The following is a 19,033-nucleotide window of genomic DNA, read 5'->3' on the forward strand; positions in this document are numbered from 1 at the left end:
AGAAACATAACCTATGAAGAAAAACACGCAGTGACTCCTGTTCTGAAGTGAATGGCCAAAATGTGAACAAAAAACTCTGGCGGTCAAACCAATGCAGGAAAGGATTATTATCATTTCCACCACATGGTTTATTATAATAAATAAAGGAATGGCCAGCAGAAGGTTCTCACAGGGCTTTTTGCTCCAAGCTGATATGTGTCCAACACATTTGCCCGCCCGGTGGATCTTGTCAGGGTCGGGGAGAAGGAGAATCTGTTGCAAGTCAGTTTCTTTGAAAGGAGATCAGAGTAAATTCTGGACTAATTACCGACGTGTTTACACCAACACATGTGGGGCATGCCAGAAACTGCTGAGTGACGGATGACGTGGAAGACGTGGGGCAGCAGAGTAAAATTGATTCAGTCAGCACGAGTCGTCCACACGTGTCAGCAAGTGAACAGGATGAATATTTTCAAACATTTTAATTCAACAAATCGAAGCTTCGTTCCATACAAACGTACAGCACCTTAGTGCAGATTTGAGCTAAATTGACAGTGACTATTTGAGATATAAAAAATCTTTTTTGAAAAACTTTGAATTTGAATTTTAAAAGTGTGAAGTTTTTACTTTCCTGAATACCCCTCGTTGGTCATGTATTTTTTACGGAACTGTATATATGTTGGTCAGATTGCTGAGCAAAGTGTTCAGTGGAGAAAGTCTCCAGCCAGTGTAGGAGATCATCAGTCAACTCAGTTATTCTTATCAAAGACCAAACAAAGGTACTTATTTGGCTGAAAAAAGGTCTCCGTGGCGTGGCAGCAGGTTATTCGGACTGACAGAGCTTAGCATGTCCTTCCTTATTCATGTGTCACCGGTTTACATGTCTTTCAGAGTCGGTTTCCTTCTTCAATGAGGCAAGCGTTGTGGGAAACCTTAAAACAAACGCAAGCAATAATTGCTGATTCAAGCTCAAAGCTGTTTTTGGCTGGAGATGTGAGAAGCAGCTCTGAAAGTTTATGCTAGTCGGGCCACCATTTAAACACAGAGGTCTCCAATGTGGCGCCCCCTTTCATTTGCAGCGAAATCGCCGCTTTCTCTTGAAGCGTTGTGCGCTTCGCTGCCAACAAGCAGCTCCACGGTAAATAAGACTTCCAGCGTATTAACTGTGGAAATTACAGTGCGGTTAAAGAGGAGTCGCCATCCCTCACTTATTTGTGAACCGCAGACTGATCAGCGTGCACGACCTTCTCTTCAAGTTACACTTTGACAGGTGCCTCGCTGTGGAGGTGAGGCGCACGCGCACATGTCATGTTGCATGGCGGTGAAACCTAGGCATAGGGCACAAACTCCTGTCGGTATTCAACCTACGGCATCCACTCATCAACTCTGCCGAAGGAAGATTCAAATTGTTTCTTCAATCCAGGCTGGAGGAAACAAACCCCCCAGTCTTAATTACAAGCAGCCACAATTTTTTATCATTTGAGCGACAATCAGTCATTATTCATGCAAAACGCGTGCCAGAACATTTTGTCAACAATGATTCCCAACCGAACCGTACAAAAGCTATTCAGCGTGAAAAGATTAAAAAAGAAAAAAAAAAGAAAAACAGCAGCACAACAATCAACTTCCTGTCATTGGGGGAAAATAAGCTGGTTTCTAGTCTGTGCAGCGAGGGGTGACTGTTTAACACTATCACAATTGGAACGGGAATGCCAGAGTGAAAAGATGTGCACGGTGAAGACCCGCTGCAGGAGAGACCATTGTTCCCTCCATTGTTCCCCATGGTGACTTAAATTAAGAGAGTCTCCAAAGCCACACGGCCCTAAATATGTATTTCTGCTGAGCTAATTAGAGACTGCCTGTCAGCCGGGCACGGAGCCCCGGGGCGAGGAATGGCTAAATATACCATAACAAAAACAAAGCTTCCAAGTGGAAGATTATAAACATTTGGACAGGCGGTCATGAAAAACGAATGGCAAATCAGAACCAGAAAGGTGTCTCTCTCTGTGCATGGAGAAGATCGGGTGTCTCACGGTTCGGTACAATAAAGTTCTGGGAATGTGACCGCGGATTATTGGCCGCTTTAAAAGCCAGGAACGGACACGCTGCATACGAGGCATGTGATTGGAAGATATACAGTTGAGCTACATGAAAGAAATGCGCTCCACTTGTTTTGCGGCTCTGTTTGGATAGAGCCAATCATAGACAGATATAGATTTTTGGCTGCAGTGCAAAAGTTCACGTCCTTAACTTTCATGACAGAATTTATGGAGAACATGTTTTAACAAGAAAAAAGAAGAAACAAATTCTACACACACACACAGACGTATGTGTATGTGTGTATATTTGTTAATAGATGGTGCAAAATCCAAAGCAACAGCTTGTAATTAAAATAATGAGCATCCATTAAAAGATGCGACTTCACCTGCTTGATGAGCTGCCTTCCACCTTTGCATCACATAAAATAAAAGCGTTACAGTACGTTACAACAGTAACTGTTGACACGTGTTAAGAAGGGAATACAGTAGTTAGGTTGTGGCTCCAATGGCAAAATAATAATAACAATAATCTAAAAGACTCAAAAGTGCTAACACTGAGGGAAAGTGCAACAGTAGTTAATTTTACTCAACCCTCAGTGCAGACAATAAGGGAAAAGAAAATCTCGTAAACCTATCTAAATTTTTATCTAAATGAAATCCCTTCACGCAGGATGTTATACATTAGCAGGTGGCAGATTAGAATTTATGACGTATTCCTCAGGCAAGTTTACAGTGCGTGGTAAGGATTGCGGAACACATTGTTTGGGGTCTTCGTCTCCAAACCGACACATTACTCAATTAGTGAAAATATAAAAAACGAAGGAAAGCTTGAAATGACCAGAGCCGAAAGATAAATGTTTATCTGCAAACATCTGCACCAATTCTATACACGCATCCTTGGGCCACAAGGAAAACGAGTCAGGGCAGGCGGATTTCCAGCAGAATTTGGTTTACACTTGTTTCCATTTAGGGACAGAGGTGCTGCAGCAGAATTTGGTTTACACTTGTTTCCATTTAGGGACAGAGGTGTTGTAAACTTAAATGCTGTTTTCACTTTGCAGAAAAGCGGACAGTGGAGAAGCGTTTGAATTTTCCCCATCTTGGGAAGACAGTCACAGATGTTTTAGTGATAGCAAATACCTGCTTTCTCTGCCGGGATAACCTTGCTCATACTGCGTGAACACGATTTCATGATATCGATTCGCAACCCAAACTCCGTTGATTTGGCTCTATGACTGGCACGATTTCACAAATGTGTTTGTTTGCACAAAATAAGCACATTTTAAATGTATGCATCATCTGCAGCAGTAACATAAGATCATAGCGCAGGGATTGTGTCACTTCCTGTTTTGCTTCGTCTAAAGTGGTCACTGTCGCATCTCGGGAAAGTTTTAGGTATTGCCCCCACGGAAATGAGCCCAAGTGGAAACGTTCCATTCCAAGACATTTGCTGGCTAGGAGAGCAGTGAAAAACGTCTGTGCCGCTGGAAAATTCTAGCATTTTTTGGTTAGTCTGGCTATTTACAGGCATTGTCAAGAAAAGGCGTCTGCAAAGATTCAAAGTTGTCCAACACATCTTGTAGCAAAACCAGTCCAGTTGCCTCGACTTAACCCTTCTACGCTAGAGAAAACGTGGCTCAATTTAGTCCTCCGGTGACTTGTGTCTCATTGGTCAGTCCATTGAATCCCCTCTCAGCCATAATTCCGACCAGCTTACGCCTCGCTCCCATCTCGGAAAGAAGTGCTCCGACTCAGCCAAGGTCTTTTTCTGTTCGCGTGTTTCCCACTCGCTGACCTCAGCCTACTCCCATCTTCCCTCCCTGCAAAATAATGCTCCTTGAGATCCTTCAGCACCGCTGCGCGAAAAAAAAAAAAAGGCAACATCTGACACATATGGGAACCAGGAGCAGGATTAAGTGCTCTGTGTCTACAAGTGTATGTGAGGAAATGACAGTGCATCATGAGCTGGAGAATAGAAGTCATGCTGCAAGCTCCGACCAGCGCCTTTTGATCACGGCAGCAGGTTTATGAGCTTGCATGTTGGGAAAGGCCCGTGTTGTTTGCACAATGTTGTGTAAATGGCCTGGAGACATTGTCAAAAATGTTACATCTACTTTGACATTTTTGATTTATGGAGCTCTTGGGGGAGTTGTTCCTCTGCGTTTGATCCATTCATATTCATAGTTAAGCTTGACGATGATACCTGCTGGGAGCAGTTGGCTGCTGCAAGTGCAGCACCCAGTGAACAAGCAGGGCTTTTGGGGGGGGGGTCACACTAAAGGGTCCTCAGTGGTAGTGATAAGGTGGAGACTAACCCCCCAGTGTTTGATATGGCAGCCCATTCATATCAATGGAGTTGCTCATCCAGCGCATATGCCGAGAAAAGCTTTTGGAAATGAGGTTACCTCTGCATTATGTGGCCCATATGGCACGTAGCGCAGTAGTGCCACTTCCCATCATGCCTCCGTAACTCAAGTGACGCAACAGGACACATTAGCCAATCAGAGCGAGCCGAGACACAGCGCATACAACATTCTGCTGTCACGCTGGGAATAAACTTTTCTGGGGATTGTCTGGCCGTTGTACAGTTTTTAGAAGGATTAAAAATCCAGGACTTAAAAATCTACTATAAAAAGATTTATCATCAATCGCGGTTCAGGTCGTCCTGTCAGCCGTTTTACAGGCATTTATTTTTGGATCGCTGTCTAAGGGGAAAATACTTTTTGGGCCGTATGGAGTTTTTGGCTGCAGTACCTTGAGTGGCCACTGGAAAAAAGAATTGCCACGCTGTCATATTGCCAGTCTGGTGTCCAGTTCTTATAATACATCCATGGTGTAGGCGAGCACTGGCCGCTTTCCCCACCCAAATCTCCCGTTGATCCGGGGATTCAAACCAGCGACCTTCCCATTAAGTTCTCTTTTCCAGTCTTTAGGCCAACAAAGTGATTGACTAAAATGATCAATCTTGAAGTTGAAGTTATGTGCAGTAATGAAGGGTGGACATTGTTTGGACTGCTGTCTGGAGCAGCAACACGACAAAAGAAGCAACATTAAGCAGGCGCAATGGTTCATTCGCAGTAACACTAAACTTTCCAGTTCTGCCTTTTCCATCTTTAACAGATAGCGTCCAAGCTGATTAACTATATACTTGGCTAATGCTTCCCAGTGCAAGGTCTTTATCGGCTCAACAGCCCCGTGAAAAGATGAAGGAGTAAAAAAAAAAAAAGAAACTTGATTTAATCTTTTCCATAAATCCTTGACATGCTGCTAAAATCACAACAGAAGTTTTTGAGGAGCGATTGAAAAGGCGGCGTGAGCGCTTCAGCAGATGGACATCGAAGTTTGGATGGAGATGAAGAGCGGGAGTGGGGCTGAACGTGCGGATCCACGCTGTTTCACTTACCTGTGTGCTCTGCAACCAGCTGCTGAGCAGAGGCAGAACCAGCTGACCACACGCTGCAGGGGCGGAACACCACAGAGGGGAACAGTATGGAAAAAAAGTGGACGGCTCTTCACCGAGTCCCACCTCTTCTTCCTTTAAAAGCTTCCAGCACCATATTCTGTCCGCGGCCAATGTCCAACGCATAAGCCGCGACTGAAACCCGAGACCGTAACAAAAACTGGGGATAAGAATTAAATCCAACAACGAGTGATTCTTGCACAATAGCTCCATTAGCTTACTCAGTGGATGCCTCTGCACTTTATCTGGTGAAAAGTGAATTGTTGATCTAATAAAAAAAAAAGAAGGGCTCGGCAGAAGCCCAGAGGAAAGGATGAGAAAATGTGGAAAAAATGTGACAGTATCAGATGTAGCGTTTGAGCGCCTTTATCGGAGGGCATCTTAGATGTTAGCACTCGAGGCAATTTGTCATTTTACTTCAAAGAATGTATCGCGCCGGCAGGGTTTTTGCAAAATAAATAAATGAATAAATAAATAAAAATAACAAAGGGCTCGCTTACCGGTGCCACGAGCAACGACACAACAAGCCCAATTTCCCATTCAGTCCATCAAGGTTCAAGCTATTTTGGACAAAGAGACCATGAAATAAGTGGCTGCTGATAATGGTGAAAGCTAAACAGCTAAATAGCCATGGTGATGGTTGAAAAACCCACTGGATTTTTATTTTTATTTATTTATTTTTTTTAAATGAAGCCATCTGGTTAAAAGCCCAGGAGAACACATGGAAAGGGTTGGTTGAATATCGCATCATTGTTTAGACTAAACTCTTGCCAAAACCAGTCAGCAGTAAAGAGAGAACAATGTTCCCCGTTGAGGAAAGCTGTCAGCAAGGTTCCCTTGTTTTTCTAATGTAAAAAACAAAACAAAAACAAAAACAAAAACAAACTTCCAGCTTGGAGAAAGCTACCCCAACAGCAGTGTCCGTGCTAATCTCATTTAGCGGCAGCTAATGCAGCCCATGGTCACTACCAGTATCTCTAGTTGCTTTCTCAGTCATGCAGCTGCTTTTCAAATTTGTGAAAGGTGATGTTTCTCTCACCGGCCACATACATTAGATCCAAGCTGCTGCTGTCCACCAGCCGTGCAACCACACTTTCCCCGTTCTTTGGAAACAATGCTCTCCTAGTTAAGGCTCATAGTGAGCTAAGAACACAAAGAACACTGCGTAAACAAGACGTCCCCGTGCAACTCATCGTTCAGGGCTCAATCATCTCCCACGAGGCAACAAAAACCAGAACCAGAGTTGCTTTGGGTTGCAGCGAACGATAACCCGACCCAACCAGAAACTATGACATCAGCCTCGCAGAGAGCTCGCTGGCTCTCGCCAGAGTCCACTGTGAGCTTAAAAGTCGTTCTTACACACGGACAGATGGTACAAATTTGTGCCGTATCAACTTGCAGTCAATGGTGTGTTTCCCCTGCCAAGGCGGCCGGCGGTAATTGTGCCCTTTGTTTAACGGGAAGCAAAGGCTTCACGGCCGACTTCGACCGACTCCCTGTTTGCGCCGGGTTAATGATAAGTTAATAAGTGCAGAGGGCCTGACGTGCGGCACTCCCTTAATTAGGGAAGGAAGTCATTTTGCTGCAGCGCAAAGTAGAGACACATTCCTCAAATGAGGCTGAACCTGCCCCTCCATTTCTATGACGCGCACAGGAATCCCACCAACAGGACGGTCCGAGTTAACATTTGCCTCTCAAAGCCCCTTCGACCTTTCAAGTTAGCAGCCAAACTCAGAAAAGCTGCCTTTCGCCTGCCTTTAGGAGCGGATTCTGTTCATGCACAAAGGGCGATATAAAGCATCCAGCACGTGTGTTGTGATGAGGGGGTAGGCGGGGGGTGGGGGGGGGGGTGGTGGGGATGAGCAGATGTGCATGTGTTTCGTGTTGTCGCGCTGCTCGCGAGCGCTCGGCGAGAGCTCGAGGAGGCACTGGAGCGCGGCATTGGAAACCCAAACAGGACGCGCCGCGCGGTGAACCCTTTCTCTCGGCCCTGTGGCATCAGCGCGCTAACGCACGGCGCACATACTTTGTGTGTGTTTGAACTTGTGAAAGAGCGCCGTTGGGAGGTAAATGTTTGATGGGGTAATGAAGCTATGGATAAACGGAACAAAAACAGGCCGTGTTCTCCATCCGTCCCCTGTGATTCTCGCAGGCAAAACAGCCAGGCCTGGGCTTTTAAAGGCATTTGTTTTCATAAGAGCAGTAGTTCACCACAGCAGTGTTGGTACAGTGGTGGTAATGAAAAAAAAAAAGAGTTTTTAAACACCTTGCATTTAACGCACTCTCAAACTTTAGTTTTGTGATTCAAGAATTGCGACTATACTATACACGCAAAACGTGACTGCCCTTGTGTGATCCTATCAAAGGAACTGTTTCTGTTACTTTTGCACAGACAACCAAGTTCTTTTCGGTTGTATTTTGAAAGTCCAGTTTTCATCTGGATGGATCAAGGTGCACAAGCAGACAGGAGCATGCGAGTGGTCGGTGACTGGACTTAAAGAAAACGCACTTGAAGACTGAATGACAAATGCATGAGGTGTCCTAAAACTATACTGCACTGTATTACTGATGATATACTACGTTTGTGTGTCAGAGTAGTGTGATGCTTCTTCCACTTAAATTATACCTTTTAAAAGAGGATTTAAATCAATCAACTGTCATTTTACTTTTAAGGAAGTAAATAAGCCCGATTAAAAGTACAAGCACGGATAATCATAATCATAATCATAATACTACTTACTACTACTACTACTACTACTAATAATAATAATAATAATTAACCAGATAAACATCCATAAATGCATACAGATATACAGCCATAAATGCAAAAACGTCTAGGCCTCGTGAGTTATCTATATCTATTCATACTGTCTATAATAAGTGTCATAATAATAATATTAATAACTGATATTACCATAGACAACATTAATCTGATTGACTTTCCTCTGCCGGCTACGACAGAGTGTGTCCTCTACACAGTGCGGGCAGGCCCAAAGGATGAATGTGTTGCTCTTATGTCAGTCTGGAAAAGTTCTGTCATTTTTTTTCATTCTAAATACCTTGCGTATTAAGCTTAACATGAGCTAATCTAACAGAAGACAATTGGCCAGGCTAAACCAAAGACTGGCATGAAACTCATTTTCTCACAATTTATTTTGATTCTGTAGCACGTGAAGCCAGAAATAACGCGCATGTGAACCCGTGAATGCTGGCTTGCAATTAGAATATCTCCGCATGGCTTATTAGCGGCGATAAAGGGTTGAACTGATTGGCATTTCCATTGTCAGCCATTATTACTGCAGGCACCTTGGACACAAATGTACCCAATGCATATCTGAGGTGCAGACGTGGGTGACGAAGCGGTGCGCTGCTCATTTGTGCTCCTCTTATCGCTGAAATATGAACACGCTTTTCAGAAATGGGTTTCTAATTTCATTAAAGCAGCCTCGTGAGCGACGGGAAACAACGACATGCCGCAAAGGCGAACTAAATGGAACCGGTTCTCCGTCCACCAGGTGCTTCTCGCGTCACCAGAAATGAGCTAGCGACAGACTCTCCCAATCCTGCTCACACGGCAACCACCTTTCAAAATAAAACACTCAAAAGATCGTCGGACGAAAGCAATCATGGGCGTCCCGTGAGTGCCTAATGAAGCTGTAAAACAAGCCCCAGCGACCACTGAAATCCGCAGGAGGTCACATGACGAGCCTGGTGGTTCGCCGACGACCCGCTAATCTCCAGTTTGTGCGGTCGCGGCGCATCCTCACGCCGCCGCACACGCAGCTTTACGCCGTGACCCACCACCCTGGGGTTCTGCGTTTCATGTAAATATAGTGAGTAATGATACACTGTCAGAGCACACTTGCTATTACGGCCTTCCTACCAAGCAGAGGTCACCGTTGCCAACCCCGCCCAACAAGAAAAAAAAATAAAAATAAAAAAAAGGAGAGGTGGGGGATACACCGCAGCACCGTGGTTGTCGTCGCCGCTTTAACCCACACCAAAATTACAGACAGGATTCTGTCTGTGTGTTCAGGACAAGAGAGCGCTGGGAATCCTTTGCTTGTCGATTAGAGGAAATGTCTTGTTTTTTGTCTTTCAGTGGATGATCAAATTGAATCTCTGCTTTTCCCAACCCCATCTGCTTCTGCTCACTGTGTGTTGCAGAGAGGTAGCGATGAACAAGTTGCGGACGAGCCCATTCAAGCCCACTTGTTCATTCTTTGAGAATGAACGAGTCGAATGTTCAGTGTATGTGTGTTTAAAGAAATGTAGTTGTTCGTTTTTATAATCTGTAATGAATTCCGTATATTCCGTATATTCCGTAATTCCGTAATTCCGTAAACTACAAGTGTACGGATTCAGTAGTTTTCAGGGGTCTGCAAAGGAGTCGTCCGTCCCATCACTAACGGCAAGTGTCCCACCGAAACGAAAGAGATTCAGCATGCTCATTAACAAATGTTCTTCCCTCTGTGAATTAACTGTTGCTCTGCTGTGGGCGACACGGTGGCGCAGTGCAGTGGTTAGCGCTGCCGCCTCACAGCAAGAAGGTCGTGGGTTCGATTCCCCGGCCTGGGACCTTTCTGTGTGGAGTTTGCATGTTCTCCCTGCGTCTCTGTGGGTTCTCTCCGGGTTCTCCGGCTTCCTCCCACAGTCCAAAAACAACACTCTAAATTGTCCATAGGTGTGCATGTGAGTGTGAAAGGTTGCTTGTTTCTATGACAGCTGGGAGAGGCTCCAGCAGACCCCCGGGGCCCTGATCTCAGGAAGAAGCGGGTATAGAAAATGAATGAATGAATGAATGTTGCTCTGCTGCATGTGGAACGTGGACCAGGTCATCATAAACGAGTTGCAAACTATTTACTTGAGCATCATTACAACAAGTTCCTCCACTGCTGCAAAGCAAGTGTCCAACTTTCCGTCTTTTTCGCAAACCTCTTGCAAAATGACACATTGCGAGCGGTTAAAAGTGGGCAAGTCCTCACTCCCTGTGGCGCACAAAGCCCCAAGCCCTCAACCTCGGGTTTTCCGCTCGGTGTGAAACATTTACCAGCCGTGTGCTACACGATTGCCATGTTCTCCGAGTAGCCGTGTTGAATTAAAACGCAGAAACTCTCTGGTGCCCGCGTCAGGGAGAATTCAAATCCCACCAATCAGGACACCTTGACGCACAACTTCCTCAGCCGCTTCGGAGGCGACACCGTAAATTCATAACTCGCACTTTGAAGTTCTTACCTTTCCCCTAAACCGCACTGATGGGCTGAGTTTAGCAGCAAATTAAAGGCAAAGAGCCTCGGGCATGAGGCCATCTGGTCCAGTCGTGCTCTCTTATGCCTCCACTGTAAATGTTTCATTAGCAGGCTGATTATTCTTTCCCTGCAGGCTTAAACGCTGCGTGGGACAGCGAATGACCGTCAGGCGGAGACGCATGAAAGACGTTTCAAAGCGAAAAATCAACAGCAAGCAAAGTTTGCCAGGGCAATGCACGTGGAGAGAACAAAAATCCATTATAAAGTCAAGCTGGTTTAAAATGACACTATCCGTTTTTCTCTTGAGTTTTTGAGACAAAGATGATGGCAAAGGACTAAGAAGGTTGTATGTCGAACTTAAGAGAAGCTGGGCGAGACACCAGCAGAAGTGAAAAGAAAAGCTTTGAGTGCACTGAGAAGACCTTACAGAAGTCAGTGAAGAACAGCTGACTGTCAGTAACAACAGTTAGTAAGTTTGGGGTCGACCCACTTGAAGGCTAAAAGCAAATTGGAATGAAAAGGCCCGAAATCACTTGATGATTTATGCCCCATTTCCAAGCGGACACCTGTTTTCCAGTCGCACTGTAGACGGAACAAGGCACCGGTTGCTAGGCGACGACGCTGATGCGGTTCTATTGTCCACCTTTAGCCGACAGGAACGCACCGAGGAATCATGTGAACGTATGCCAAATTTCATTTATAAGCACAACGTATTTTCCATGACCAGAAACGCTTCACAACTACAGCGTATACTGAAACTAAAGTCGAGTATTAAAACACACCTGCTGGAAACTTGTGTCCAGCTCGGTGCCCTCTTGTAAATGCCCCGGTAGGACCTCGCCCAGTGTCGAGCAGCCCTGGAAAATCAGAGATGGGCTGAGGTGTCACCAGGCAATCCGGAATAAATACATGTAATAAAGAATTAGGTATATTAGCACGTTTTATATCAGCATCATAGTACATTTTTTTGACAAACTGACCAGACAGCAATGGATATTACGGAGCACGTATTTTCTCTGAGAAAACCATTTGCTCAACAGTCCGTCCTACATTAAGATGCTGGGAAGCATAAAAAATAAAAATAAAGTTTTTTCCCCAACGGGAAAGAAAGAAATAAAAGGTCTTTGCAGGATTTGCAGGCACAGTCTAATTGCACAGTTTTTCCCTCACACAAGCTGTTGATAGGCAAGGCAGCTATGTCCCGGTTTAGACTTAAAATTATTATTATTATATTTACCGATGATTTAAGAAAAATGTTTTCGTCCAAAGTTTCCAGCCAATCCAAAGTTTTTAGAGGGCAAAGTTAGGACAAGAAGTTTAACAAGAAAACAAAAATGTGGAAAGACTGAAAGGGGAAAAGTCTCCACTCAGTGGAGACTTTGATTAATAAATAGACTTTTGATTGGTAAATAAATCAAATGCCAATGTTAAATTCAGAAAAACAAGCTTTGAAATACTTTGTGGCAGGATCCCTGCTCGAGATCCGCAACACTGCCAAAAAAAAAAAAAAGATGTTATGAAAGCAATAACAAAATAACTCCCTGAAAACAAATGTCCAACCATGATTAGTTTATTTTCTCTATAAACAGAAGGTCCACAACTTCAGTACAATCTTTGCCAATTCATGTCATACTAAATGGAGACTATAGTGTGGGTGACATTCAAACCAATGTAACAGCACCATAAAGGAGACACTCAAAAAAAAAAAATCCAACCATTAAAAACTCTAGTTTGTAGCTCTTACTTGGAGTATAAAGATTCTACCGTGTGAACTTCTTTTTTTTTTTTAATGATAAAATATGTGTTTGATATTTGCATAAAGTAATTTCCCACTTGAACACAACAGAAACATCCACAGGTACAGTAACAGTCTAGAGGACTGGAGGAGAAGTGGGGACTTGGGGATATTGGGTCCTCATTGGCTGATCAATAACTGTCTCTTCCAGGCAGGCCTTTCTTGACTTGGATGAATGGTGAGCAGAAGGAGCACGTGCTGAGTTCAGGGCCAGATGCAGTTGGCTCTGGAAGAGGACAAAAGGTTCAATAAGTTGACAGGGACTGAGGACAGCTGAAGAAAGAAAGAAAGAAAAAAAAACAGAAGAGTGCTGGACAGAGTCGTCCTGGTGTGCTGGACGCCCCTTTCAGATGCTATCAGAGTGGCTCCTTCCAATTCATTATTCAAGGACAGAGATTCACCGGCAGTAACTCAGGATGACACTGACAGAGCTCTGTCTGGTGCGCGAAAGAATGACACGTAAAAAAAACCCAGAGCCGACCTCCCTGTTTTCTTTGGAGCCGGATGCCTGGTGCGTAATCAGAGGGGAGATCTCAGGAGCCGCATCTTCCGGCGGGTAAATCAAGTGCAACTTCAAAAGGTATTTCAAAAACTGGAATTTAGGGGGGTGGTGGGGAATCAACCAGAGCAGAAATACTGCTCAGGGCTTTTCACTTGCAAAGAAGCTGCGCTGTGACCAGTTATTTTTGCCACATGGGGAAGACAATGGTTTAGCACATGTGTGTGTTGAACTCAAAAACAAACTGACAAAAAAAAAAAAAAAAAAATCAAACACTGATTTTTTTTTTTATTTTGTATTTTTTTTTTTAAATAAGAAGCTACTAAATTCTTTTACTTTCATAAAGTTGTAACAGCCTGGTTAGTCAAAGCCTGAGAGTGCAGATTGGCTGCCAAGTATGTAAGAAAAAAAAAAAGGAGAAAAACAAGAAAAACTTTTTTAAAACTTTCAGCAACCAAGGCACTTCAGAGTCCTTTTTTTCCCTCTGCCTCTTCTTTTCTGCTGAGAATGGTCTGGCTGTGGTTGCACACCCATTGGCCACAACAAGAGAATTTGAAAAACAACCATGAGGAACAATAAATCTTTGAAACCGAAAATTTTGACCAATACTGGAAGTGTCCGATTACCGCTCATTCACCACTGTATTCTTTCATGTACAGTGTGTATTGACAAAGGCCTTCTCAGCAAGTCTCGCCACCGAGTGGCCGAGACCAGAGCCCTGTCCAAACCAACTGGGGGGGGGGGGCACAATCGCACTCTCGCTCTGTGACATGTGTAAAATTGTACGTAAAAAATAAACAAATAAACGTGATCACTAGTGAAATTAAATACAACTCGAGTCCAAAAAAACACTTCTTTCTGAGATCTTACCGAAAAATCATGTTGTTTTTCCACAAACGCAACCAAAACCACATCGTCACTCACAACTGAATCCATGACAGCAACGGCTTCATCAGCGACATATTGTATTGGTGGCGATGAAGCTAATGTGGGAGCTAATGCTTTAGACTTATGACTGCAAAACTAGCGTCAACTACTGCCGTGTGTTGCATAAAGCTACCGTGCCATAACGTTGCCGGTTCGTCTGCAAAGACGCAGGCGTTTGTGTGCTTGCAGTACAATAGATGTGATTTGGTTACGGAAGTCCGCCTGACACTGGCCCTAATACAAAGCGCGCAGGTTTCCTTAAAAATTACCCGTTGATTTAAATCGCACTGCTGGTGCGAAGAACAGATTACAAGGCGATCACTGACACGCCTTCATATTCGCCAGCTGTTTGAAATGAACCTCAGAAGACGGTCGTCAGATCTCGAGACCTACCTGAGGAGGAGGTTTTCTAGTAGTTGATCATCCTTTTGATGGCGTCGAAGCACTTCCACTTGTCCGGGATGTAAAAAGCCTCGAAGATGTGAGGGAATGGGGTGTCGTAACCGCAGACCCTCGCGATGGGCGCCTCCAAGTTGAGGAAACACTCCTCCTGCAAAGTAGAGGAAAAAGGTAGATCAGATAAAGAACTTTGCCCGACTCATCCGTTCCCCTTTTAACTGTAAAAGAGGGCGTCAGCCTAAAAGAGTTCCAATTAATTTGAGCCATTAGACAGCCGTGAGTCGCGTTCTTTTTCGTCCCGAACTTTCCTTTTATTCACAATGCGTAACATCTTTGTTCCAAAAGAAATGTTTTTCTTGTAACTTTCTACAAAAAACAAAAAAATTAAAAAAAATCCTGTTTGAAAATGACGTTTGTGATTGATTGACTTGTAATGGAGAGAATTGCAACGTGCGGCGTGCCACACTGACAGTGTGCCCGGCATGCCTGATACCGGGCAGCCGACCAAAGTGTTGTCACAAGGCTCCTGTGAGAGGTTTGCTGGGCAGGCTACCAAAGGCTAGAGAAATGCCAGGCTCCGCTCAGACCCAGCCAGGCGCAACGCAATCAGCGGGAGTGTCATTCTTCTTCATTCATCACGAGTGAATGCATCCTTAAAATTTTAACCGACGGAAAAAAAATAAAAACATAAAATAAAAGAAAAGAAAAAATAAAATAAAAACTCCAGTTTTGTGTAAACATGCAATGTGAGACGAAAAGACATCGTATGAGCAAAGTGGGAGAACGACGACGGTGACGGTCGCCATCAGCTGCCACCTCAGGCGTCCGACAAACTGAACTGGGACTTTAAAAAATGAAAACGGTGGGTTCATTTTTTTTTTTTTTTTTTTCTTTCTTCTTCTTCTTTAGAGCGAACATGCTCGGGCAGTCTGGGGTCAAACCAAGTCACGCCTCTTGCTGCTTATTAGCTTTTGTCCTCTTCCCGTGGAGAAAGTAGGGCAAAACGCTCCAAGCGGGACAAACTCCTGCGAGGCACGCGGACGCGCTCGCCGGTGTGCGGTGTGCGGGGTGCGGGGGGGGCACGGCCTAGAACGTACTCTCCGACAAACACGGAGCACCCAAAACAAAAGCACGCTGGGGAAAATCTCTCCGCGCCGTCGCTGCGTGTCAGCGGTGGACAGGTGGCATCGCTCTCCCTCTCTCCGGCGGGGATTATAAACGGCCTTTTGACACGGTTTATCCGCAACATCAACAGTCGCACATTTTTTCACCGGGGCGTTCTTTTGTGCGCGAGTATTTAGTGTTTTCGCAGCTTGCAAAGGTGTAAACAGCCGCAGGGGCTTTGCTGCTCTTCGCGCTCGTGTGTGTTGATTTTTTTTTTTTTTTTTTTTTTTTAAACAAGCTGACGCGACGCGACCTGGCAAGACGGGGCGAGACCGCGCCGAGCTGCGAGTGGCAAATTTGTGTGAGCGGTGTGTGTCAATGCGTTTGGTGTTTATGAGAGTAAGAGAGAGAAAGAAAAAAAAAAAGGGTCACTTTATGCAAGAGCCTAAAACCAAACCTAAATACTTTCTATCAAATGTTCCCAAGACCACCAGGTTTACATTTTTTTTAAAAACCGCTGGGAAAAAAAAACAAAAAAAAAACAAACACCCCAAACAAACATCGAGTGTCTTACGAATTGAACAGCAGCCTGCGCTGTTTGGCTGTCAAGTCAGCAAACGCCTCTTAGTGAGAACAGGGGACATTTCTCTTTTCCAGTCTTGCTTAACGTCCTGTCCGCAGGATTTACTCAGTGGCTGTGATGAGAATTTCCCGTCGACAATTAGGACGATTGCTAAACACAGGATGGCAGCGCTCAGCTAGTGCGCGCGTGAGAGAGAGAGAGAGAGCTGCGCTTCTGTTGTGCGGCGCAGTGACGTCACCGCCCGAGGCCCGTCCACACTTTGCGGCGGCCTCTGTCCGTCACGGATGTTTGCTTTCGAAAAGGTCAATAAACGACAGCAGTCGCGAGTTCCACTGTTCTGACAAAGAGAGACTTAAAGACCTGGGAGGGCCTCACACGAGCGGCTGGGTGCTATGTAATTCCTTGCGCCGTCTGCCTGGCGCTGGCTGAATGTACCTTGGCTGCGGCAGTCGGCCTCTCCTGGCCAATTAACTGTGATTAAAATTATGAGGGAAAATCTGCACACTGTGGCTCCCTTTTACATGCTTCTCATGACACATCCATGGGAGCAGCGCTCTTCTTCAGACAAATGCATCCACACAGCACCTGCCTGCCCCACTGCTCTCTATTCCTGGATGTGCACGGCCATTTCATTTTCTATTTAATTACACGTGATTTCCACTGATAAATGTACTGCAAACAGAGACGGACCCGCCCTGTTGTCTCATTACATGTGCACTTGAGATAACCTGATGATGCATTCTCTCAAACAGGCTCTGGCAGATCCCGAAAACAAGCACCGGTGGTGCTGCAGTGAAATGCTTAACATGGCCTTGTCTCTTTTTTCTTAAGCAGGCTGGAGTCATGTGCTGACAAATGTCCATGGCCTGGGGGCAAAGCAAGTGAAGCATGTTCAATCAAATGCAAAAAAAAAAGAAAAAAAAGAGAGTAAAGTATTTGAGAAAAAAAATGGTTGTGAAAACCTTGTCTTTTTAATGAGTTAAATCAATAAAACCACAAATAAAAATAACAAATACATACATACTAACTAATTAACACATTTCCCCTCTGATATGCATGAGGAAAGCAGCACATTTTGACAGATCAAACCCTGGGAAAATGTGGGGTAGCACCAAGAATTAAAAAAAAACAAGCAAACGAAATACCTTGAGGCATTTGTGGCAGGCTGACACACATAAATGAAAGTATGGAATCCCCTGTGCCATCCGACAACGCTGACGCACTGATGCATTGCGTGACTTCTTATTCATGACTGTCAGGATTAAACCCAAATATGTTCTATGTGGTAAAAAGTTCATCATCATCATCATCATCATCATCACCTCCACAGGGTATTTCTCCTCTGTTAGTCATCCCTTTTGTTTGGCTAAGACGTTCGCGCCTAGAAGTCCTTCTAGAAGTCTGCTGGCTGGTAAATGTGTGTGCAGACTGTCCCTTCCCTGCGATAATTCAACAAGTGGAGAAGCCCTGTGGATTGATTGACAGCCGAACTGCAAACTGAAATCGACAAAAGGATTGTTTAAATACGATTATTTTTTTCTTTTAAATAAAAATGCAACTCTTTGTACTGCCAGGAAAAAAAATATATGGGGCATCTCAATGCAGAGATTACTGATATACGTGGACGGGGCATGAAGCAAAAGGGCCTGACAGGGCCTGACAGGCAGAATGGCTAATACATCAAACTAATCACCGTTATTCAATTCTATCTATTCTGTTTCTTACCATAACTAGTCACACAGCACAGAAGAAATGTAATCTCAACAAGAAAAAGTGCACTTGATGTGTGAGGAAAGTTGAGTGACTGCCTGCAACAACCACCACTGAACGAATTCAATGGGTTTCAGTGAAATCTGTGTTTGTTTTTTGGGGAGGGCATCAATAGGTGAAACACGCATAGAGGCTCTTCTGCACCCTGCAGCGAAACAGGAGTCAAAAATATGCCTTCATGTCTGTGTGTGCACATGATGGGAAACATTCTTTGACGTGGCTTATTTATATAGACCTGTTGTGCCGTGAAAGGAAGAATAAATTCCACCGAGATTGTGATTACAGCAAAAGCTGAGCGGCGCTCGAACACAAAATTTTCATCAAATCACCAAAGCAAAGACTTTTCTAAATGATATTTTAGGGAAAATAGAACGTGGAACAGCCTGCAGTTGGGCAGTCCTGGCTAATGGAGGACGTTACCTGACCCTTTGTCCTCGTACATGTATCATTTGAAATTTACATTTTGTATAAACACTGTCCTGCAAAAGTGAGTTTACAGGACAAGAGGCTTTTTAAAGATGGGCAAGGTGCTTCAAACCTTAGTGCTATTCTTCCCACTCAGACAAACATGAATAAAAAGCCTACTACTGAATCAGATTGAGGAACATTCATGGACGGAAACGGTTCAGACGTGAGCTCCAGTAAAAAGCCTCTCCTCCATGTCCCAAACATAACAACACAATGATTTACTTGATTTAAGGTTGGTGTAAATAACTGAAATAATGAAAAACAAGGGTCTGAGTCACAGGGCCTCAACCAGCTGGCTGTGCGTTGAGACATTTTGTAAGTTTGTGCTCGCTTGAAAGACAAAAACAAACATGAGCAATACTACAAAGTATTTTCTCACTGAATTAAAAAAAAAAAGAAAAAATCGAACTGAACTTCTCTGAAAGCAAAGGATCCCCAAAACTCGGGATGTTTTGGAGAAATGGCTGCAAAGGGCGATTCACCATTCCTCTCTGTGCATCCCTGAGGTCCATGGAAGCATTGTTTAGCCACACTCCGCCTTACTCTATCCTAGCCACTCATCAGCCAAACACTCAGAAAGGGGCCAGACAATGACACATTATTCAATTGTGAGAAGCGAGGCCAAGGCTCGACAAAGGAAACTCGCCAACCAACGACAAACTCACTGTGCTTTTAATAATAAAGAGAAAATCAATCCCACATAAGCGTTTATGAAAAACCCTGACATAATAAAAAGATCAACTGTGTTCCAGAAATAAGAG

The 19,033-nt window shown here is 44.3% G+C and overlaps 1 protein-coding gene across 1 annotated transcript in view; it reads right to left on the reverse strand.

Annotated features, from left to right (window-relative positions):
• Positions 1 to 12,281: 12,281 nt before the first annotated feature.
• Positions 12,282 to 19,033, reverse strand: part of bckdhb (branched chain keto acid dehydrogenase E1 subunit beta) — a 37,180-nt gene continuing 30,428 nt past the window's right edge. Inside the window, exons 10-11 of the mRNA XM_076012742.1 lie at positions 14,342 to 14,498; positions 12,282 to 12,748 (exon numbers count right to left, since the gene is read on the reverse strand). Coding sequence (XP_075868857.1) covers positions 14,358 to 14,498 — 141 coding nt within the window. The 3' untranslated portion in view covers positions 12,282 to 12,748; positions 14,342 to 14,357. The remainder of the gene's footprint in view (positions 12,749 to 14,341; positions 14,499 to 19,033) is intronic.

This window comes from Nelusetta ayraudi, unplaced genomic scaffold (assembly GCF_046127955.1).
Source record: "Nelusetta ayraudi isolate G7.1 ecotype Tasmania unplaced genomic scaffold, CSIRO-AGI_Nayr_v1 ptg000136l, whole genome shotgun sequence".
Taxonomy (NCBI): domain Eukaryota; kingdom Metazoa; phylum Chordata; class Actinopteri; order Tetraodontiformes; family Monacanthidae; genus Nelusetta; species Nelusetta ayraudi.